At 55.1% G+C, this 22,057-nt stretch overlaps 5 protein-coding genes across 5 annotated transcripts; 4 read left to right on the top strand and 1 right to left on the bottom strand.

Moving 5' to 3' along the window:
- Positions 1 to 4,372: 4,372 nt before the first annotated feature.
- V2A60_009174 (cytochrome P450) lies at positions 4,373 to 6,148 on the top strand (the record flags this gene model as incomplete). Its single annotated transcript, XM_083260442.1, has 5 exons — positions 4,373 to 4,447; positions 4,507 to 4,645; positions 4,705 to 5,090; positions 5,180 to 5,876; positions 5,973 to 6,148. The coding sequence occupies 5 exons, from the start codon at positions 4,373 to 4,375 to the stop codon at positions 6,146 to 6,148; spliced, it is 1,473 nt and encodes a 490-aa protein (XP_083116568.1).
- A 1,631-nt stretch (positions 6,149 to 7,779) lies between these two features.
- On the top strand, positions 7,780 to 10,605 carry V2A60_009173 (uncharacterized protein; the record flags this gene model as incomplete). Its single annotated transcript, XM_083260441.1, has 2 exons — positions 7,780 to 8,213; positions 8,265 to 10,605. The coding sequence occupies 2 exons, from the start codon at positions 7,780 to 7,782 to the stop codon at positions 10,603 to 10,605; spliced, it is 2,775 nt and encodes a 924-aa protein (XP_083116567.1).
- Positions 10,606 to 12,519: 1,914 nt separating this feature from the next.
- On the top strand, positions 12,520 to 14,168 carry V2A60_009172 (uncharacterized protein; the record flags this gene model as incomplete). The annotated part of the gene is made up of 3 exons (XM_083260440.1): positions 12,520 to 12,714; positions 12,783 to 13,264; positions 13,322 to 14,168. 3 exons carry the CDS (start codon positions 12,520 to 12,522, stop codon positions 14,166 to 14,168), a joined length of 1,524 nt encoding a protein of 507 aa, XP_083116566.1.
- Positions 14,169 to 15,693: 1,525 nt separating this feature from the next.
- V2A60_009171 (FAD-binding oxidoreductase) lies at positions 15,694 to 17,716 on the top strand (the record flags this gene model as incomplete). The annotated part of the gene is made up of 5 exons (XM_083260439.1): positions 15,694 to 16,126; positions 16,178 to 16,599; positions 16,672 to 17,308; positions 17,367 to 17,488; positions 17,549 to 17,716. The coding sequence occupies 5 exons, from the start codon at positions 15,694 to 15,696 to the stop codon at positions 17,714 to 17,716; spliced, it is 1,782 nt and encodes a 593-aa protein (XP_083116565.1).
- A 263-nt stretch (positions 17,717 to 17,979) lies between these two features.
- On the bottom strand, positions 17,980 to 22,020 carry V2A60_009170 (non-ribosomal peptide synthetase; the record flags this gene model as incomplete). Its single annotated transcript, XM_083260438.1, has 1 exon — positions 17,980 to 22,020. One exon carries the CDS (start codon positions 22,018 to 22,020, stop codon positions 17,980 to 17,982), a length of 4,041 nt encoding a protein of 1,346 aa, XP_083116564.1.
- Positions 22,021 to 22,057: the final 37 nt, after the last annotated feature.

The following is a 22,057-nucleotide window of genomic DNA, read 5'->3' as shown; positions in this document are numbered from 1 at the left end:
AGGAAATTATTTCCGGAAGTAGAATCAAGGGGCGGGAAACAAGATCAACGGGATGAGGCTTCGCTCAAGTTTTGGGTGAATGCGGTCATAGCGGGTAGTTTCGGCGCTTCTCTTCGTGGTGGACGGGATGGCACGATGTTGACAACGGGAGAGCCACACTCGCAATGTTGTCTGGTCTAGCTACATATAGAAAGTAAATTCGAGTATCAAAGAAGACACAGAGCGCGGATTTGCCTTTACAGTCGTTTTACCTTGGCTTGGACCTACTACGAGGTAAATCGGCCACTCATTCGCGTCATGGCTCATGCGTGGTTTGCCCTGAGAGACCGCGACATTTGGTGTGTTTAATCTTGAATCTTGCCGTCCCGTCACGCAACAGATACGAGGCCAAGGCCAGAATGAAAGAAAAGCAAAAGGCGGTGAGGTTGATGAAAGGCGGCACCGCCGGCATGATGGGTGTCTTGGGAGGCCAGTTCGTTGCCACGGGGGAGGCGGGATTGTAAGAGATGGCCAGCACAACAGAGATTCAAAGGCAAAGATTTAGTATACACACTCTTACACATATCAGCCGGTGCCTCGCCCAGTAAAAGGCAACAACGGCGCTCTAATGGGGCCGTGGTGTGACGGCGTGCTTGCCAATGCATGGCACATCCCCGCCGCCAGTGTCAGAAGGACTAGGTGGTGATTTGCATGAACACGTCGTCTTTGCTTTTCTTTGCATGGAAAATTCCATGAAGCTTAATCTTACGGGTTGTAACGTCGGTAACGATCAATTCTAAATTTTGAGTTCCCGGGATCGGCGCCGTGTGTCGTCTTTCTCGAGAGCCCGTCCCGAATACTTCCCCTACTGATACTCACCACACTCTCTCCAAGCTTGACCGTTGACTGTGATCAGACGAAATAGAAAAAGGGTAGAGTCGCTTGAGAGAATCATGTAAGAAGAATGCTGTTTCTCTTCCGAAAGCGGAATGGATCGGCCGGGGGGGGAGTTGACAATTGCCAGCAGCTCAGAGGAAATTCCAATTCCAAGCCGCGTCATGGTGCTCGGAACTCGCAGGACCGCAGGTGAGATTTCGAGAATCGACCTAGACTTTACCAGACATTCTGAGAACTACGAGGTTCCAAAGTAGTATGCCGCGAAAGGGGTCATTTCCCCCGGCAGACGTACCTCCGGCAAGTTGTGCGCAGAACTCGGGAGCACATCGCCCGCCCGCCGGCAGGCAGGCCGGCAGGCAGCGCGAAACTAAACCTAGAAGGACGCCTTTCTGTGAAACAAAGCGACTGTGACTTCTCCTCGTTGGGAGAACCTGAGTAGGTACAGATGTGCCCCGGTACATGTGATTTCTGGCAAAACCCCCCAATGCCGTTTCAACCGGCGCAGTCCGGCATTAGTGCGCCGGGTGGTTTGGCGGGCACCGCATACGAGAAATGCGAGCCACGCTCACGGCATAAAATTTTTGTTTTTTGTTTTTTTTTTTTTTTTTCGTGACAAAGAATCGTCGATAACCAACATTGAGCTGGGAAAATTTCAGCTCCTGGCAGACACTTGTCGAAAAGTGCCCGCCGTCGTGGGTTTGAGAAGTGGTCGCCGCTCCCTCAGCCGAATTCCCCGGGGCCCTCATTATAAGCAGAACGCACTGGCGAACAGCACAGACACCGGACAAGACCAAAAAGACCAAAAAAATTCGCTGTCAGGACATTTCAGGAAAGGAAACGATACGACCGTTGTCTCTATCGGGTAGGTAATGCGACGCTGGGATGATGTTTCTCTGGGCCTTGTATCTTCAGCTATCCGTTCCAAGCCCAGCCATTGTCTCCGTGCCAAAAAAAAAAAAAAAAAAAAAAAAAGAGTTTATCTGGGAGCGTCCTTTCCAGGCATTTCTCTGACAGCGTAACGTAAGATGATGAGTGATGCACGCAGTAGTCAGAGAAATAAGAAGAGGGCGGTTTAAGCATTCACGTAGAGTCGGGGACGAAGATCTTCCACGCACACACACAAAAAAAAAGTTGTCTGGCGATGGATAGCATCTCACCGTTCCGTCGTTCCATATTATGTAAACCATAATCATTCCAACTGGGCAGATAGGAAACATTATGATAGTGCGGCGCCATCAGCAAGGTAAAAAGGGGACAACGCGCGGCTTGGCATAAGCCATACCGAATTAACCGATCGACAAAGGGGGAAAAAGTATATATAAAAATAATACAAGAATAAGAGGAGGATAAAATGGCGTCGGGATTAATGGCGCTTGGCTTGACCACCAGCCCACCTTCCTTGGGGAGGCTGAACCGGGCTTGCTGACGGTTGGTGGGATTGGACTTGGACAGTTGCGCCGGCGCTGCTGGCTGACTTGATCGGCCAAGACCTTGACTGTAGGGCTCACGAGTTTGGGTGTGTGGATGCTGCTGAACCACTGGGCTCGATATATTGATGCCAGATATCAGTCCAGGGCTGAGATGGTGAACAGAAATACACGCAAGCTTTGTTGTTGCAGTTGATCATGTGCCGAGTTGACAGTGGTCAGTTGTAGAGTACACATGCGCAATGGAGACAAAAACTCTGGGGACGTTGAGGTTGGTTGCATCGGGTCATCTTCTAGAAGCCAGATGCAACATGCATGCCTGTTTTAGTCTACTTGTTTTGCACTGTTATTTGTACAAAGGGTGTCGTTCCCATATGCTTCCAACGTGACCAGGTAAAGGGTAGCAAGTATACCAGCGACGATATCCAAAAGGCATTTTGCGACCTCCGCGACCCCGTCAGCTACAAAGTTACAATACATACCAACAAGGCCTCAGCGCGACAACTAGATTACTTTGGGAAGTAAAGGCGAGAAGCATCAACAATAGAATATGATTCTTCAAGGGTCCTCCCCTCCCCTTCCTCTCGCAGCGTTTCCCTCCTCTTCGCTTACACCCACCCTCATCGGCCACCGGCACGCACACCTATGGAGGGGCGTAAGCGGCTACGACGGATCGATTGGGCGGTTGCGGACTTTTGTACTGAGTCCAAGTTTGTCATTGGTGGGGGGCCTTTTCTGTTTTTGTTCTTCATTGGCAAAACGTTTTTTTTTATAACTGGATTGTGCCTGTGAACCTCTCATAACGATGAAGAGAGTGAGTGAGTGAGAGCGAGAGAGAGAACAAGGTTACGGAGTACTTGCGTGCCGGGTTGTCGGGCGGCGCGAGGCACTTGAACCCTGATAATTCTACACCACTCATGCTTGTCGAGCAACGTCGTGATGATAAAATGACTTTCCGGTTGGTTCGGCGTAGTTGTTGCAGAGACACCCCGTCTCTTTTGTCTCTTTGGCCCATGGACCAATTCCTGCCCACCCCCCTCTCCCCTCATCTCAAGGGTCCCACCAATGAAGGAAAAACAAAGCTTGCTAGGGATTATTCTCCGGAGGCTTGTTTTCGCCCCGTGTCGCATCGTGGCGGAGCCCGTCCCAACTCCCAGGCTGGAGAGGAACGAACCACAAGGCTATTGTGGCGCCACACACACACACACACACACAGCCTTGGGAGGGAGGACCGGGATTCAGATGCTTTTGCTCTGCACGGGTACCTTTCAACGCTTGTCAGAATCAGTTCAATCCCGTCTCGATGGGCCGGTGTTTTGCGACATTACTGACGGCATTGAGCCCTGGTCGCATACGTAGTTGACGCGTGTACTGGGACCACAGCCATCTCTCACTCTACGCTAACGTCTTATTCATTTTTTCCTTTCTGTGTGTGTGTGTGCCCTGCCCCCTTTGCCTCTCCCCGTTTTTGGGAGGTATCGCAGTCATCGATATCCGGGAGCCACTAGTCAACGGATCGACGCCTGCACCTTACCAGCAAAGCGCGACGGCGCCACTACGTCGTCCCTGATTATTAGCATCTGTTAACTGACCGCTGCCACCGCCGCCGTAATTTATCCCTGTCTTGTTCCAAGGGAGGGGCGCCGGCGCTCGCTCGGCGCTGGTTCGTGTACTTCGCGCCTTCGCGGCCGCGAGGGCCAGTCACACATACACACACACACACATACGTGGTACGCAACCAGGCTCCAAGATGCGCCCTAGTTATGATAGCAGTGGCTGCGAGCCAACCAAGACTCGGGCGATTCTCATCTCTGTGCCTTGGGGGCTGGGTTGGACTGATGTCGTGGCCCATCTTTTCCCGCATTCCCTGCCACGCCCCCCATCCATGCAATCATAGGTTGGGCGGTTAGTTGATACAATAACCATGAGCACGACGATGCCACACATGTTGTATTTATATCCAGGCTCCTCCCACCCCATCTCTAATTCGCCTTTACCATAGAAGGGTATCGAGTTCTTTTTTTGTGCCCTTTTCTTCTCATCATCACATACGCGAATCGCATCTCACAATGGAACTACAAGTATTGACAGGTGTAAACCTTTACATTGCCCTGGGGGCTGTAGCCACCTTTTGGGTGCTCGCCGTTAGTTCTTCTGGTGAATCGTAAAGGAAAGCAGATTGCTGACAATCCCATACATACAGAAACTCATCACAGTCTTCCGCAACCCGATATCAAAGGTGCCCGGGCCCTGGTACACGCATTTCACAGCCCTGCCCAACCAAATGTCCATGTTCAAGGGTTTCACTCCCGGCCACGCCCACAAGCTGCACCAGAAATATGGTAAGGGCAAATCGAAAAAACACGCTTCAACGTCATGGTGAAATCCTAACACATCACAGGCCGCATCGTTCGCACCGCCCCCAACGAGATCAGCATCGCCGAGATTGACGACATCAAAAAGGTCTACGGCCACAAGGAGACCTTCCTCAAGCATCCTGCCTACCGCGCGCTCGCTCCCAGCAAGGTTGACTCCATGTTCAACACTAGCGACGTCGATCTGCACCGCCGCTACCGCCGTCTCTTGGCCTCGCCCATGTCCGAGTCCTCGCTCAAGACCGCCATCCCCGACGTCTACTCTCGCGCCACAGCCGCCGTGTACAAGATGGGCGAGGAGTTGCAATCCCGTGGCGCCATTGATGTCTACAAGTGGTGGTTCTTCTTTACGACCGACACACTCGGCGAACTGACCTTTGGCTCCTCGTTCAATATGATTGAGAGCGGCAAGGTAAGCTTACACACTTGACACCGGCTCAGGCCACCACCGTCGCTGACTCCCAATTTTTTTTTCTTTTGCTCTCTCGCTTCGCCCAATAGAAGAACCAGTACTTTGAAGACATCCTTGCCGTCAACAAATTCGGCGGCATCCGCCTGCTCGTGCCCGGTCTCACCAAGCTCGCGCAGTACATCACCATCCCCGTCGTCGACAACGCCATCGAGGGGGGCAAGCGCATGCGCGAGTACGCGCTGCAGTCGATTGCGCGGCAAAAGGAGGCCGTGCTCTCGGGCGACGACAAGGCCAAGGACACGCTCTTCTCCAAGGTCTTCAAGGCCAAGGACGACGACACGCTGACCGAGGAGGAGGTGACGGTCAACGCGCAGACGTACATTGTCGCCGGCTCCGACACGACGAGCAACACGCTGACGTACCTGACGTGGGCCGTGGCGCGCCGACCCGACGTCCGCGCCCGCCTCGCCGCCGAGGTCGCCGCCCTGCCCGACGACTTCTCCGAGGCCGACACGCGCGGCCTGCGCTACCTCGAGCAGGTCGTCGCCGAGACGATGCGCCTGCACGCCGCCGCCCCCTGCTCGCTCGCCCGCGTCGTGCCCCCCGAGGGCGTCAGCCTCAGCGGCTTCTACATCGAGGGCGGCACCACCGTCGGCTGCCAGGGCTACACCCTGCACCGCGACGCCGACATCTTTCCCGAGCCCGACGAGTTTAAGCCGGAGCGCTGGGCGAACCCCACAAAGGCCATGAAGGAGGCGTACATGCCCTTTGGCCGCGGCGCAAGAAGTAAGTTTCCAGAGATCTTTTCCTCTACGATTTGGGCCGTGTGTGTCTGGTGCCGTGTACACGCCGCTAACCAGATATCTTCTCCTCCTCTTTTAGCTTGTGTCGGCTTGCATCTCGCCATGATTGAGATTCGTCTTGGCGTCTGCCTCTTCTTCCGCCAGTTCCCCAACGCCACAGTTTCCACAAAGGAGGGCATGTCAGATGCTGACATGGAGTCCAAGATCTACTTCCTCAACAGCCCTGCTGGCAAGCGCTGCCTCATCGAGGGTTAATTGAGGGAGATGTATTCCGGGGAGATTTCTCCTTGGCTTTGTTTATTGTTGTTAATTCTCTGTTCTTTACGATTAGAATGTCAGGACACGATGGAAGGCTACGTGTTTACTGCTTCCTAGCACAGGGCTGTTTATTTTTTCTCATAGCTTACGATTTGGTTGCCAAGGAAGGCCGGCGCTTGTATATGGACTCGAAAAATATAAGAAGCACATATAATACTTTGCAATGGTTTACTACCGGTGGCTGGCCACAGCGAGAGACGGGCTGATTAGCACAGCACACAACCCCTTCCGCAGTGAACAAACTTGAAATTCGGCATTTGAGCAAGCGCCCCCTTGAGACAAGGCATTTAGAAAAATGACGCCAGAGCTTCCCCAGCAGCAGCGCCCATTTTTGCTGTGGCTTGCCTGCGGCTTTCCTGTCCCGAATAGGCAACCGTTACGTCCACGCTAATAAAGGGCACGCCGGGCTTGTCGTCTCAAACTGCGCTCTATTGTGCCTGTTTCGCCCTAGCCTGCATTTTTCCCGCGATCCATCATAGCCTTGCCGTGCGTTCCGAGTTCCCGACCTTTGTGGTTGGTATGGCATTGTTTGGTCCATCTGGAAACCAAGGGGGGGGGGGGGAAGCCTTGTCTTGGAGCAGAGACAAGCCAGCTTAACCAGGCATAGGGAAGCACAGAGCCCTGTGCGCGCGCCCAACAGCTGCATCTAACGGGGTTCTTCTCAGGCGGGGCTTATAGATTAAGAGTCGACAATTAAATCATGTAGAACGGGCCTCGACGGGCCTCGGGTTTGACCTGCCTTTTAAGCGCCATGATTACGTCTGTGGCTAGAAGATCTCTCCTACTAATAGCATTTTTTAGAACTGGTGTCTAATTTGCGATTGTTCACTTGAGCCCATTTCAAGAAATTTTACCCATAAGACATTCACTTCTATCGGTTAATGAATGAAGAACTCATCATAAAGTTACCGAATATTTATGTCTGGGCGCCGGCTCTTTGCAGGCTACCTCTGGCTGCCCACTACTTTTCATGCCGCCTTGCGATGCTGCCCTGGCAACTCTACGTGTGCAAAGCTCAGCGAAAACAAAATAGCCAGAATACCAAGGCAACTGCGAGAGAAACGGAGAACAACATGGGGGAAGCATGCAGAAAGCAAAGGGCCAGCCTGCGAAAGACGTACAACGGGAAGCGCAGGGCGATAGATTCAAGCGCGAATTTGCAACAAACAACTCTACTAATACATTTCGATTCTTTTACGACAATTTACCACACTTTCAACTTATAAATTACATATTATTACTTGGACTATAATATAACGCTCTCTTTTACACTCGTCATGGTCAAGTCGGAGCCTGATGGTAAGGGGCGCAGCACGGTGCACGTGTCTAGATAGTTTCCATCTCGCTTCCCCGCTCTAGACTCGCCATCATGTGCAGTAAACAGTACGCCATCCCAGGCAGGCTTACCTTTGGGAGTGCAGGTGTCTCTCCAGATACGGCTTTCATCGCTGCGTTGTTGGCCGACGCTTAATGTAAAGCGACCTAGGTATTCCAAAATGTTGTTTTGTGGTGGCTAACGGTCTGATGCGACCGATAGTGCCCCAACTGGCGGGCCACGTCCATCCAGCATGGACCCCTTTACCGCCGTGTCGCTGGCAGGCAACATCTTACAGTTCCTCGCCTCGGCCCGGTCCGTGTACAAGCAAGTCGCAGAGATTCGCTCCTCAGTGACAGGCCTCTCCCAGAAAAACGATGCGATGCTGTCGTCCGCCACGGAGCTCCAAGACATGGCTGAATCCATCACGGCTGGCTTGCAGTCCTTCCAGGGGACCATGACTGGGACGGAAAAGAGCATCCGCGATATTGGCCAGCGCTGTCAGCAATTGAGTCTCGAGCTGCAGGAAGACATTAAAAACAAGGCAGCCAAGGATCGGTCCAGTGTCTTACGGGCGACAACCAGTGTCATAGCGAGTTCTTGGAAGATACCAGCGGCCGAGAAGAAGCTCAAGGAGCTCAACGAACTGCAAAAATCGCTATTTAAGCAGCTACTCATTCATATCAGGTACATTTCGCAAAGAATTGGTCATGTTTTGTACCACTGACACAATGATAGCCGCAAACAGACCAGTCTGGGCATGGCTATGACGACTCTGATGGACCAGAACCGAAAATTGGAAATGAGCCGCGCGGAGGAGCTCGCGAAGCTTAAGAGCGAGATCATCGCTGCTTCTGATTCCCTACAGCCGCTTCTAGCAAAGTCCTCCTCGGAACGCGATACCAGAGAAATTGGCGAGAAGTTACTGTACTGGGTCGAGCAGGCGGCGGATATCAAGCGCGAGCAGGCCATTATTCAAAGCCTACGTTTCGATGGGATGTTGCACCGGCGTGAGGAAATTCCAACTGCGCACACCAACACGTTTCAGTGGGCGTTTTCGCCGCACTTGCACTTTCGAGAATGGCTTGAGAGAGATGACGGCGTGTACTGGGTCTCAGGAGATCCCGGGTCCGGAAAATCGACACTCATGAAGCATCTCAGCAGCCACAGAACCACGCAAGAGGCGCTCCGGAAATGGGCCGGGGACAAGGAGCTGGTCATAGCCAGGTTTTTCTTTTGGTTCTCAGGCACGGCATTGCAAAAGTCGCAAGAGGGCCTGCTGCGGTCGCTGCTTTTTGAGATTCTTCGCCAGTGTCCGTCTTCCATCGCTGCGGCTTGTCCGTTGCGATGGGAGTCAAACACGTCTTATCCGTGGGAGAGGGACGAGCTGATGAGCATGTTTCAGCGCCTGCGCCTGCAACTGCCGTCGACGCGTTTTTGCTTCTTCATTGACGGCCTTGACGAGTATCGAGGGGGCACCGAGGCTGATCACGGTAACCACGTTCCGGGACACGTTGCAGAGATTATTGGCATCATGGATGTGCTGTCAAGCCTGCCTGATGTGAAGCTCTGCATTTCAAGCCGGCCCTGGCGCGCATTCGAAAACGCCTTTGGCGGACTCGCGAATCGCAAGTTGTACGTGAATGAGGAAAACAGCGACGACATTCGACTATACATTCGGGATAAATTCGAAAGAAGCTTTGTATTCACTGAATCGAACTCCAAACGCTCCGAGCTTCAGGCTCTGGTTGAGGAAATGGTTGAGGACTCACGCGGCGTCTTTATCTGGGTGTTTCTTGTTGTCGAGAGCTTGCTGCGAGGTCTTTCCAACGAAGACCGACTCGTTGAGCTGCGTCGCCGGTTGAATGAGACGCCCAAGACCCTCAACGACTTGTTTGAGCGAATGCTGAACTCAGTCGAGGTCATGTATCAGGAACAGGCAGCGCAAATCCTGGCTGTTGCGTTGCAAGCCGCCGAGCCATTGTTTGTCATTGTCTACTCGTTCATCGGCGACGACGCACACGATGCCCTGACGTCTGAGGTACGGCCGTGGACCGTGGAAGAGTGCATCTCGGCTTCCAAAACCGCAGAGTTACGTATCAGCGTGCGCTGCCCGGACCTCATCAAGATTAGGAAATGGAAAGGGTATCCGACCACGACGCAGAGCATGGTGCGTCACCAGCTTGATTTCCTTCATAGAACAGTCCGCGACTTTCTTACCCTTGAAGATACGCAAAGACGCTTACATGGCCGGTTGCAGAAGCCGTTTGACCCGGTCGAGTTCACCTGTCATGGACTTCTCAGCCAGATCAAGGGCGCAGCGGCCTCGGATGATGGTTTTTGGTCCAACGACGGTCCCCGCAAGGAGCACTGGGAAGTGCTGGAAACCATGTGTCATTATGTGGGCGTGCTGGAACAGCGCACCGGAAAGCCGCAACTCGAGTTACTTGATGAACTGGAGCGTGTAATTGCCCAGCAGGTCGGCACACGTGATTTCGTTATTGGCGGTGAGTCGTTTCTCGGCGTCATGGTCCGTAAAAACTTGTATCTCTACGTGGAAGCGAAGCTCCCGCAGGGCCTGCCCAGGCACGGCGTGCCGCTGCTCGAGTGCGCGCTGTGGCCGGAAGGACATTCCCAGGACGGGCAGCCATTGCCCAGGATGGTTTCGCTGCTACTCGACCACGCCGGGGCCAGGCCGGCAGATACGGGCGGCGATGGTGCGAAATCCATCTGGTACGGCTACTTGTACGGGCTGTACAAGTTGCGTCAGCAAAGCGGGAGTCCTCTGTCGCAGGCCGCGCGCGAGGCACACGCTGCCGTCATGGCGAGCCTGTTGCGCCACGGAGCGGATACAAGGGTGCGCTGCGCCGTGGGCCGCACAGAGCCGAAGGCGGCGGTCGGCAGAGCCAAGGGCATCAGGTACGTTGTACACAAGGACGTCTTGGAGATTTTGCAGGAAGTATTTCAGCCTGAAGATAGGGCGTATCTTGAGGCCATTGTGCAGGAACGGCGGCTGACGTTTTGGTCGGACTGGACTGCGCCAGACTGGCTGCGTTGGAAGTTTTTGTCGACGACGTAGACGCTATTTTAGACATGAATGCCGGGCAAACACCCGGGAGCCCACACACTTGATCAATGTCCTGCTATGAAGTGTACACAGAGTCCATGCCTGCAGTCTACTCGTTATTCTCTCCCCGGCGGAAAACTTTACGGCACAGCGCCGGGCCGGCCGGTGGCCGAAGTCAAGCAGGCCGCAGTGGAGTGGCGGGGCCGCGGGGCCGCGCGGGGCAGCAGTGACAAAGCTTAAAGGCACAGAGTGGGCGCAGCAGCAGCATCCGTAACCTCAGGGCGCTGAGCTGAGCTGGCCGGCTGGGGCATAGGTGTGTCGGCGGCCGCCGTCGGCGTCGGCGTGGATTGGCTGTCGGTGCTCTCGTGAGAAGCGTACTGCCCATTGTCGGTTACGGCGGCCGGCGTGGTGATTGGTGGTGCCGCAGCGGCGGGAGTGTTGGAGGCAGCAAAGATTCCCTCGGAAAATATTGTAATTAATAAAGTTGTGGAGTGGTCCTTGGGAGAGATCCAAGGGCGTAGTAAGCATACCACTGATCTTTCTCAAAATACCTCACGGATTCGCCCATATTCCACAATCACGTTGAACAAGGCAGCGAATATCTTGACTCGGGATGGTGGCACAGCAGCGATTGTGAAATCGATCCTCGCCAGGGCACAGGTACTTGCGGCTCTTGGTGCTTTGCATAAATGACTTTCTTTTTCTTGGCCAGTCGGTGGCCTTGAGTCAGGAACTCGGTCTGCGAGTTCTGCTTTGGGGCCCATTGTCATGTGTGCCTGTTCAAGTCTGAAACACTGGCTTTGCTATTTGCGGCTCAGGCCCTACTTATGTATGCTATATGTACGTAGGCTTTTGCATATTCAATATGAACGCGATTCTTACACTAGCACTACTTGGACACGAGTCAATCTTTACTTACTCGCCATGATCATACGACCTGGCAGTGACACCCCCCCCGGGCCTTGTCTTCGGCTGATCGCCAGTTCCACTGTCAGACTAAACAAGTCAATGGCAAGTTCAGTGTGCTTTTACGGCGTGCTATTCTCTACTCGTTAGCTATTATCAAAAAATGTCCGTCGAGAGCAAAAGAGAGACTACGCAGCTGAGCCGATGTGTGTATTTGACGAAAGAATTCTATGAAAAACGGTTCAAGAAGATAAATCTCATTTTCATTATGGTGTATCGACTCGGAGAGATGAGATGCAGAAGAAAAAGGTAAAAGACGAACAACGATTCGTACCGAAACACGGCAGCGCTCTGGACAAGATTAAAGGGTAGTGGATAATGTCAGCACGCAAGGTGATCGGAGCTGCATCAAGGCGCGGGCGTTTAGTTTCAGGGGTTCGTTTTCTTTATGCACTGCGCCGCGGTCGTTTCTGACAGTTCTGTCATTCAAATAACCTAGGTCCACGTTGCATAATGGACCGCCCGGTTGAGAGTTGGCGCGCACGTCTATTGTGCGAGTCGTTGTGATGCGTTCATGGGGAGGGCTGCCGTGCCTAATGGGTCAATGTCAGGATTTTCTGACAGCTCAACACATTCAGTACTGAGTAACGATTCGAGAGGCAGGAAATGTTATGCCGAGATAGCTAGCATCAGCGCAACATGCCACGGACCCAGGCAAGGTGATGCTTCCTTGTAACTATCAAACATGCCAAGCGGCCACAATATGCGTGTCTTGCCCCTGGGGTTAGTCCGTCTTCATTGCTGGTAGATGATATATAAGACGACGCCGGTTTCTCATCTTGTCGATCGTATGCCAGAATAAGCAGGTCCTGGAGACGAGTTCCTTTCCATCAACCTTTCTCTTGCTGACCTTGCATATGAAGCTTTCCTCGCTTGAGCTGCCGCCATTACTTTCCAGGTTTTCATACATATCTTGCCACCGTCGTTATGATTGATCTACTCTTTTTCGTTTTTGGTCTCATGTCTGCGGCTTCCTTGGCTTTCCCATTCGATCTCAGGGACCATAGTGCGCATAGTTGTGGTACCGAGACTCTCAGCACAGGGGAGAGCGGCGAGCTGTTTGCGCGGCAGAACTCTCAGCCCGACGATGGAGAGACGCTCGACTTGGGGTGTATTGTGCACTTGTGCTGTGGTCAGGGCGGCAATTGCCCCTCGGTAAGTTCCGCCTTTCTAGAACACCTCGTGAGACCAGCAAAGACCCAGAACTAAACTGCCGCCTAAAGGAAGATACCATTCAGAAGGGCGTTGAAGAAATGAACTCTTACCTCGACGGAGCCAATATCAAATTTCATCTGGAAAATGTTTCTCAGGTCGAAAGTGCCCGCTGCACAGCCGGCTTGAATAATGATAACGCCATGGCAGCGTTGAAGGCTGAATTCCGAAAAGGCAATTCGAGCACCCTCAACCTTGTTTACGTGCAGACAAATCAGGGTGGAGGAACAAAGGGTCAATGCACTGTCCCTCCCGCCGGCACCGCCCCGACCTCAAAGGATGACGGATGCGTTATCGCTGCGGACACTCTGCCCAGCGGTCGAAGAACAGGTTCGATTACGACCACGCATGAGGTGGGCCACTGGCTCAGCCTTGTACATTCGGACCAACCAACCCAGACGGGGCCTAGCGGTCTAGTTGGGAGGTTGTATGGCGGTCTTTTCGGACGGCAAACCCCGACCAAAGATGCAAACGTTATGCAGAGCACATCGCAGTAAGTTTTTCCTGCCTTTGAAATGGTCAATTTGGAAGGCTAAAACTTGTCTCATAGTCCGGGCGAGCGGTATAGCTTCAACCAAGCCCAATTTAAACAAATGCGCGTAGAAGCGCGGGCGCGCCTAAGTGGTAAGAACGCTCCTGGGGCTGGCCAGAGTGCAGGGTCTCAACCTCCGGGTGGCCCAGGAGGCAACCCGTCTCCAGGCGGCGGAATTGGTGGTAATCCTGGCCCTGTTACAGGACAGAACGGCCCTGGAGGTGGCCAAAATCCAGGGTTTCAACCTCCTCATCGCCCAGGAGGCAACCCGTCTCCAGGCGGTGGAATTGGTGCTAATCCTGGCACTATCACCGGACAGAACGGCCCTGGAGGTGGCCAAAATACAGGATTTCAACCTCCCCATCACCCAGGAGGCAGCCCGTCTCCAGGCGGCGGAATTGGTGCTAATCCTGGCTCTGTCACCGGACAGAACGGCCCTGGAGGTGGCCAAAATGCAGGGTTTCAACCTACGCATGGCTCAGGAGGCAACTATCCGTCTTCAGGCAGCGGAATGGGTGATATTGCCGGCGACGTTACCGGAAAGCCCTCAAGCAATATACATGACCAAAGTCCCGGGTCTCACTTCATCTCTGGTGATGGGCAGAATGACTCTCCTGAACCTATTCCAGCATCATATCCAAATAATCGGCCTGAAAATGGTGTCTGGTCCGTTTCTGGAACACGTCTAGATCATCAGTCTAACGATCAATCTACTGGCTTTGACGGTCTATCTACTGGCGGCAACGGCCAATTTAATGGCATCAACAGTCAGTTGTCTGGCGGTAACGACCGATCTACTGGAGGTAACAGTCAGTTTCCTGGTGGTCAGGTTGTGTCCAACGGCAAAAGGGTGATTTCTGATTGAGGGCCTGGCGGTCTTGCTATGTCCACTTCCTAGCCGAAGTATATATCCTTATTACGTTTCTAGAGTCTTCTTAAGCCGTTATGACGATAGATAAGATATGCTACTTATTAAGAGCAAAATCGCGTTTTGCTATGATCGGAGAATAGTTCTAGGTGGAACTTTATCCATGCCTCCGTCGCCGCCTGAGCCCTGTCAGGTGTGTCAAAGCAACCATTGAAGCAAAAGACCCCACGAAAACTCGGAGCATGGGAGCTCTTAAGCCATATTTAGAATAATGGTATATCTACCTTAATGACCAGAAGTTAAAACTCTTCGGAACATATTGTTTCTTCAGTAGGATACGACGCCATCGTTTGAAAATACACTAGGTATGATAGCTGTCCACTAAGCCGTAGGCAAGAAGGGTGTATTTGGCGATAATACAGCGGAAATTATACAAGAAGAATATATAGTATAGAGAAGATGATGGATATTAAATTCAAAGTTGATAGATTTATTGGCTTTGAACCAATGATCGATGTTTTCTCGGAATTGTAACAAAGTTTCGTGGCGAAATGGAGGCGCAGACGTTGCCGGATGCTACAACTTCCAAGTGCCACAAAAAATGATTGAGTATTTTTATACAATTCATGCAATAGTGCACACTCCGTAGGATCTAAAGTTTAATATTTACAAGTCAGTCGCTCGTCTCTATGAGATTGCCCACTTCTACACTTGTTAGCCCCCTTATCTCCAAGTTGCCTGTCCACTAGGCCACCAATGAGATGCTAATCAAAGGGAACATGGTGTACAACTGGCTCATGAAAAAGATATAATATAGAATATTATTTGAACTAGAAACGCGTAAAAATGCGACTGTGTATCTTCTGCCTCTTTTCAACTTGCTACCTTCGACTAGGGTCCATAATAGCGCCAACTTATGTAGTAGCCGGTGCACATTTGAATCAGCGACTCACTCACAAAAGACTCGGAAATCTGAGCACAAGTGACGAGGCCAGGGTTCGAGGTCCATTAAAGTTCCGATCCAGCATCGCCGCCTGCGACTAGTACTGGGACCCCCTTGGCGCAGACCCGTTGGAATCTTGTCGCCTTTCTCAGAGCGACCGTCATACCATCACTTGCACGCCGGCCGCATCACAGACCAAACCTTTGTGACCGTTGCGGTCAGCTACCTCGCTGTCGTCTCCCGTTTGGACTGAGGTCATACGCCTGGACAGCTCGCCTGACCCGGTGGCGCGCTATTAATCAATTCCAACGTTCCGCTTTACCCTAGTGCGAATAACACCCTCACGTAAGATCAGAAAGCAGGCCAGCCCACACTAAGCAGACAAGTAGTTGGCTAGTTGCTCCGCGTTCGCCTGCAAATTAATGCGACGGCAAGGTTCCATCTATTGTAACATAAGACGGGCCTGCACATAAGGCATATAAAGGGGACATGGAACCCCCCCGCCACTGAAGCCTGGCGTTTCGCTCAAGCTCATTGTCATTCTTTCCTGTTTCTTAGCTTCACAGTAGACGGCAAGAGATGGCGTCCATTACCAACACGGCAGTCTTGCTTTTGGCCGCGGCCCAGTTGCGCTCCGTCGCCGCGGCACCCGACCATCAGCCTCGCGGCGCGCTATGCAAGGCCTACCCCGGCGTACAAGGCTGGCCCGCGGCGGACGCCTGGAGCGGCCTCAACAAGACGGTAAACGGCCAGCTGCTGCGGCCGACGGAACTGCCCGGTGGTGCCTGTCACAAGGGCCAGCCCAATTACGACGAGTCGCAGTGCGCCACCATCGCCAAGGAGTGGGAGACGTCCGAGTTCCATCTCGCGGACCCCGTCTCCGTCATGTCCAACGAGTTCACCAACTACACATGTCTGCCGGATCCCAAGATGCCCTGCAGTGCCGCTGGCTACCCTGCGTACGTGATCAAGGTCACTTCGTCCGCAGACGTCAAGGCGGGTGTCGACTTTGGTAAGTTGTGGGTTGTCAAGACGTGCTCATGCCGCCGCTGATGGACAAAAGCTCGCAACAACAATGTCCGCCTCAATGTCAAATCTAGCGGCCACGATTTCCTCGGTCGCTCAAATGCGCCCGGAACTCTGTCCCTCTGGACACATCACTTGAGTAACATTGAGTACCACCCAACCCAGTTTAAATTGGCGTCCGGTCGCACACTTCAGGGCAACTCTGTCACTTTCGGCAGCGGAGCCATCATGTGGGACATCTACCAGGCACTCGACAAGTACGGCCAGACAGTGGTAGGCGGAGGCTCCAAAACGGTGAGTGCCGGTGGCTACATCACCGGTGGCGGTCACTCTATCCTTTCGCCTCGCTACGGGCTTGCTGCCGACCAGGTCATCGAGATGGAAGTGGTGACTGCCGATGGTAGAATCCAAAAGGTCAACCAGGACCAGAATCCCGACCTTTTCTGGGCCCTCCGCGGAGTAAGTCTCTGGCCCCGATCGGTCGTCGCTTTGGACAGCAAAAAGACAACGGCGAAGCTAACCATGATGCAGGGTGGTGGCTCTACCTTTGGTGTAGTGACGAGCTTCACCGTCAAGACTGTCCCCAGCCCCAAGATGACTGTCGCCCAATTCGTTGCCTTTACGGTCCCCGAAGCTCCTTTCCTCGGCGATCTCCTCGGTGTTGTTGGCGCAGAGACCCCGACTCTGATGGATGGTGGTCTCTCTGGCTACAACATTGTCAGCCGCAACTTCTCCAACCCTGCTCCCGGCTCCGGTCTTCCCGACAACTTGGCCGGTTTTCAGGGTCGCTTGGCTGTTCTCGATGATCCCAACGCCAACGAGACCATCGCCAAGCTCTTCAAGCCCATCAATGACACCATCAACCAGCGCTGGCCCGGCAAAGCCGGCTTTTTCAGCAGCAACACGGAGTACAAGTCCTTCCTCGACTTTTTTGCCGTCAACGCCGACACCGAGACGGTCGGCGACAACAAGTACCTCATCTCGCGTCTACTGCACCGGGAATCCCTCAACGACTCCAAGGCTCTCGGCGCGGCCCTACTATCAGGCACCGGGCCGCTTGGATTCTCCACCTTCTTCCTCGTTGGCGGCAAGGGCGTCCAAGAGGCCAAGCCTGCTGGTGGCAGCAACGCGGTCAACTCGCATTGGCGCGGCGCCTACGTTCACACCAGTATGTCTGATGTGCCCAAGCGTCCCCTATCCGTGAAGAATACTAATTCCATTTGCAGTCACCGCTACCCAGGGCGTTCCCTTTGACAAGGAAACCACCGACAAGAATCTGAAGGAGCTCGAGAAAGCTTGGGCGCCTGTCCGCCTGATCTCGCCATCTTCTGGCGCTTACATCAACGAGGTTAGCAGAGAGTGTTTTTTTGTAGTCACGATTTCGACCAGCGACTGACGAGAACTGCAGGCTTCCATCTTCGAGCCCGACTTCCACGACAGCTTCTGGGGCACCAACTACCCTCGGCTAGCCCAGATCAAGAGCAGGGTTGATCCCCACGACGTCTTCTGGTGCACACCCTGTGTCGGCAATGAGCACTGGCACCAACTGGATAGTGGCCAGCTGTGCAGAGTCTAATCAGTATCTAGAAACAGTGTTTCCGAGGGCAATCATACACGCATGACGTCACACAGAGAGCAGCTGACTTGGAATATATATTGTTAAAAATGCATTCTTTGATCATAGACTTCGTAATAGATAGCATAGCAAGTTCGTTTCATCGGCACCTCTTTTTTGCAAGTTTTGAAAATATATACCAGAAAGAAAATCGGAATAGACACAGAAAGCAAATTCTTATCAGTCATGTATCGTCTAATGCGTCGAGTTTGCACAGTTTTCGTCTATACAGGCGAAGGCGAGTCCCAGCTCGAGCTTCGTGAGTCCTTGCTCAACATTTTTTCGTCGTTGCCTTCGTTCCACGGTCGCACAGGATTGCCTCGCCACCTGGTGCTTCCAGGGAGATGCTCGCCGCGCATAACCAGCGAGACGGGGTACACGGTCGAGCCGGGGCCGATGACGGTGCCGGGCAGCGACGCCGTGAGGGGGCCCAGGGTCGCACCGTTTTGGAGCTGCACCTTGTCCAGGCGCATCAGCCGGTCGTGGAACAGGTGTGTCTGGAGGAGGCTCCCTCTGTTGATGGTAGCACCGTCGCCGACGACGCAGAGATCCGCCTCGGGAAGCAGGTGGCTCTCGATCCAGGTGCCGTGGCCAATCTTGGCGCCGAGCGCGCGGAAGAACATGGCCAGCACCGGTGTGCCGTAAAAGAAGCGCACCATGAAGGGAACGGCCATGACCTGCAGGAAGGAATCTGCAAGTTCGTTGCGCCAGACGAATGAGCTCCACAGCGGATGCGTGCTGCCTGCCTTGACGTTGGGCGTCAGCAACCACTTGGCGGCGATGGTGATGCCAGCTGCGGTCAGAGCGCTGCCGACAAGGAAGCCTCCCGCGGCGAGGAAGCCGAAACCAGTTCCAAAGTGGTACATGATCGAAAGCGTCCCGAGGCTGGCCATGGAGAGTATGAAGCCGCCAAGGAGCAGCGGGATTGCGCGGCAGGATTCAATCAGTGCACGTGCAATGACGAGCCGCTTCGGGGGCGCAAAGGTGAGTGCGTTGTCGATGTTGGCGTCAACCTTGCGAGGCAGCGAGATGGGCGGGCGGCCGAGCCAGGACGAGCCCGCCTGCATCTGCTTCTCGCCCAGGCCGCCGGGCGCAGAGCCCAGCACGCCGATGAGCGAGTTGTCGGGGACGCTAATGTCTGGGTCGACAATGGCCGAGTTACCCAGGAAGGATTTGTTGCCCACTGTGACGGGACCGAGGTGAATGCGTCCGCCGCTGAGCTCAAACGGCGCAATGAGAACGTCGTCTGCCAGGAACGCGTTGTCTTTGACGGTGAGAAGGGACGGCATGGGCACTACGGTGGACGACTCCACGTTGCGACCAATCTTGGCGCCCAAGGCGCGCAGCCAAAACGGGGTGATGAGGCTGGCGAAGATGGGGAACATGACCATGCGGATGTCCATCATCAGGTAGTGAATGAGCCAGGCGCAAAAGGCGGCCATGCTGTTCCACGAGTGCGAGCCAGGGCGAATGCCATGATTGGCAAGGCGCACAATGACGATGACGGCGGTAGTGTAGAGAATGATGCCGACTGCGCTGCCTGGTGCTGTCATGATGATGATGCCCATGCTAAGTTGTCCAAAGTTGGTGTAGTCCTTGACAATGATTGGCATGAGACCCCAGATGGGAACCACCGCGAGGAGGGGCAGAAGGTCTAGGAACAAGAGCGCAAAGGTGTACAGGACGCTCATGCGGAAATTTCCCTTGGTCGGTCGAAACGAGCCGTCATGGCTGGAGCCCTGGTCAGAGGATGTGGCCGACGGTGGGAGAGGCGACCTGACCACTCCCTGAACAGAGATGCCCGGCTCGACCGTGGCATACGGCTCAACGACGGAGTCGGGCATGAGCATGGTGCGTGCCCCGACGCGGGCACCCTCGCCGACAGTAATGGTTCCGACGTGCACGGTGTCGCCGTCGATCCAGTAGCCGGCGCAGTCCACCTCGGGCTCGATGGCGGCGCCGTCGCCGAAGCTGGCAAGTCCGGTCGAGGGCGGGAAGGCGTGCAGCTGCACGTCGCGGCCGACGCGGCAGCCCATCAGGCGGGCGTAGTAGCGCGCCCAGTTGGTGCCGGGGATGGCGTTGAGCCTGGCCGTGCCGGCGAACCGGTCCGCGGCCCAGAGGCGGAGGTGCGTGAGGCCGGCGCGGCGGTACTGGCCGGGTTGGATGCCCCAGACGATGAGGCGGACGAAGCCGGCCGTGGTCACCATGCGTCCCGGGACGGTCATGAGGACGACCCAGAAGACGGCGATGACGGACCACGGCAGCTCGTGCCGCGTCGCCCAGGAGTCGCCGGCCGGGTAGATCTCCTGGAAGATGCGCCTGGACGTGAACAGCGGCACCATGAGCCGGAGACCCTCGAGGAGGAAGAGGCCGGCGATGACGATGCTCTGGATGAAGATGACCCAGCGCGGGCTGAGGCGGACCTCGCGCTCGACAATGGTGGTGCCCAGCAGCAGCTCGTCGATGCGGTCCGACATGGCCGCCAGCGTCGGGTGCTCGTAGACGTCGGCCACGGAGAGCGTGTGGCAGCGCTGGCGCAGCTGCGAGACCAGCTGCGCCGCGGCCAGGCTGGTGCCGCCGAGCTCGAAGAAGTTGGACTCGGGCGACGCCGCGGACGCGCCGAGAACGGCGCGCCACTGGCTCGACACCCAGCCCATGGTGCTTCCCTCGGCGGCTGTTGTTGTGGACGACTCGGGTGGTGGCCACGGCAGTGCTTTGCGGTCAACCTTGCCCGAGGTGCGGACCGGGATGCTGTCCACTGCGACGAGCATGGGGATCAAAGTAGGCGGCAGGATGCGTTTCAGAAAGCTCCTGTCCGAGGCAGAGGCGGCATTGTCGTCTCTGACGACGTACCCGACAAGGACCTGGTTGCCCGTGTCGGTGCGTCGGATGGCACTCGCAGCACCCTTGACGCCAGGCAGCGTCATCATGGCCGCATCGATCTCGCCCAGCTCGATGCGGCGACCGCCCAGCTTAATCTGCTCGTCGTTTCGGCCCACGAACAAGAGACCCTTCTTTTCGGCGCGGACCAAGTCGCCGCTGCAGTAGGCTCGCTCGCCCCCAAAGGCAGGGGAGGGCGTGAACTTGACCTTGTCCTTTTCGAGGTCCAGGTAGCGGGCCATGCCCACGCCGCCAATGACGAGCTCTCCCTCCTCGCCCCAGCGCACAGGGTGGCCGTCGGGCCCGACCACGGCCAGCCGCCATCCGGCGAGCGGCAGGCCGATGCGGACCACCGGATCGCCGACCGTGAGTGGGGCGCCACAGGAGACGACCGTTGCCTCAGTGGGGCCGTATGTGTTCCAGACGGCCTCCACGGCGCCGGCGAGCCGGTTGGCCAACTCGGGCGAGCAGGCCTCGCCGCCGAGAATTAACAGGCGGAGACCGCGGAGCGCTTCCGTCGGCCACAGCGCGGCGAGGGTCGGCACGGTAGACACGACGGAAATGCTTTGGGCCGACAGGAACGTGCCCAGCTCGGCGCCAGCCTTGACCAGGGCGCGCGAGGCTGGCACCAGACAGGCGCCATGGCGCCAAGCAAGCCACATTTCCTCGCACGAGGCGTCAAAAGCCACCGACAGTCCTGCAAGGACGCGATCTCCAGGGGCCAGGGGCTTTTCTGGGAGGAACAGATGGGACTCGGCATCGACAAACGCGGCGGCGCTGCGATGGGTGACGGCGACACCTTTTGGCTTGCCAGTAGAGCCCGATGTGAAAATGATCCAGGCATCATGGTCGGGGGAAGGACTCCTCTGTGATGATGATGTGCTGCCAATTGGCTTGGTATCTTGCAGCGTCATGGTATTGTTATCGGTAATGACGGCACAGACGCCCGCCTCGGAGAAGACGAGGTCCGCACGCTCGTCAGGGTCATCAACGTCGACGGGAACGTAGGCAGCACCAGCTTTCAGAATGGCCAGGATGCCAATGTACAGCTCCGTTGTGCCGGAGGTGACACGGATGCCAACTCTGTCACCCGGGCCGAGGCCGGCATCATGCAATCGGTTAACAAGCGTGTCGACGGCCGCGGTCAATTCAGTATATGTCAGACGGCTAGTGCCATTGTCAAGTGCCAGTGCAGTCGGGTATGCATTGGCGGATGCAGTAAAGATGTCGACGAGTGTTCTTTCTACTGCAGCCTCCTCGTAGGGGTACAGGGCAAGCTCTGACGAGGACAGGGTGGTGGACGAGGGGGCGGAGGACAGGGACAGTGTGGAAGAAGTGGACAGAGCAGTCACCGAGCACTGCGGCTCTTTCTTGTCTTCCGCCATGGGGTGCGAGACAAGAGAGTGTGTGTGAGGGAGATCA

The sequence above is a fragment of the Cordyceps javanica genome, chromosome 6 (genome assembly GCF_051103115.1).
Source record: "Cordyceps javanica chromosome 6, complete sequence".
In the NCBI taxonomy this organism is placed as follows: Eukaryota; Fungi; Ascomycota; class Sordariomycetes; order Hypocreales; family Cordycipitaceae; genus Cordyceps; species Cordyceps javanica.
This window is presented reverse-complemented; position numbering and strand designations above follow the sequence as displayed.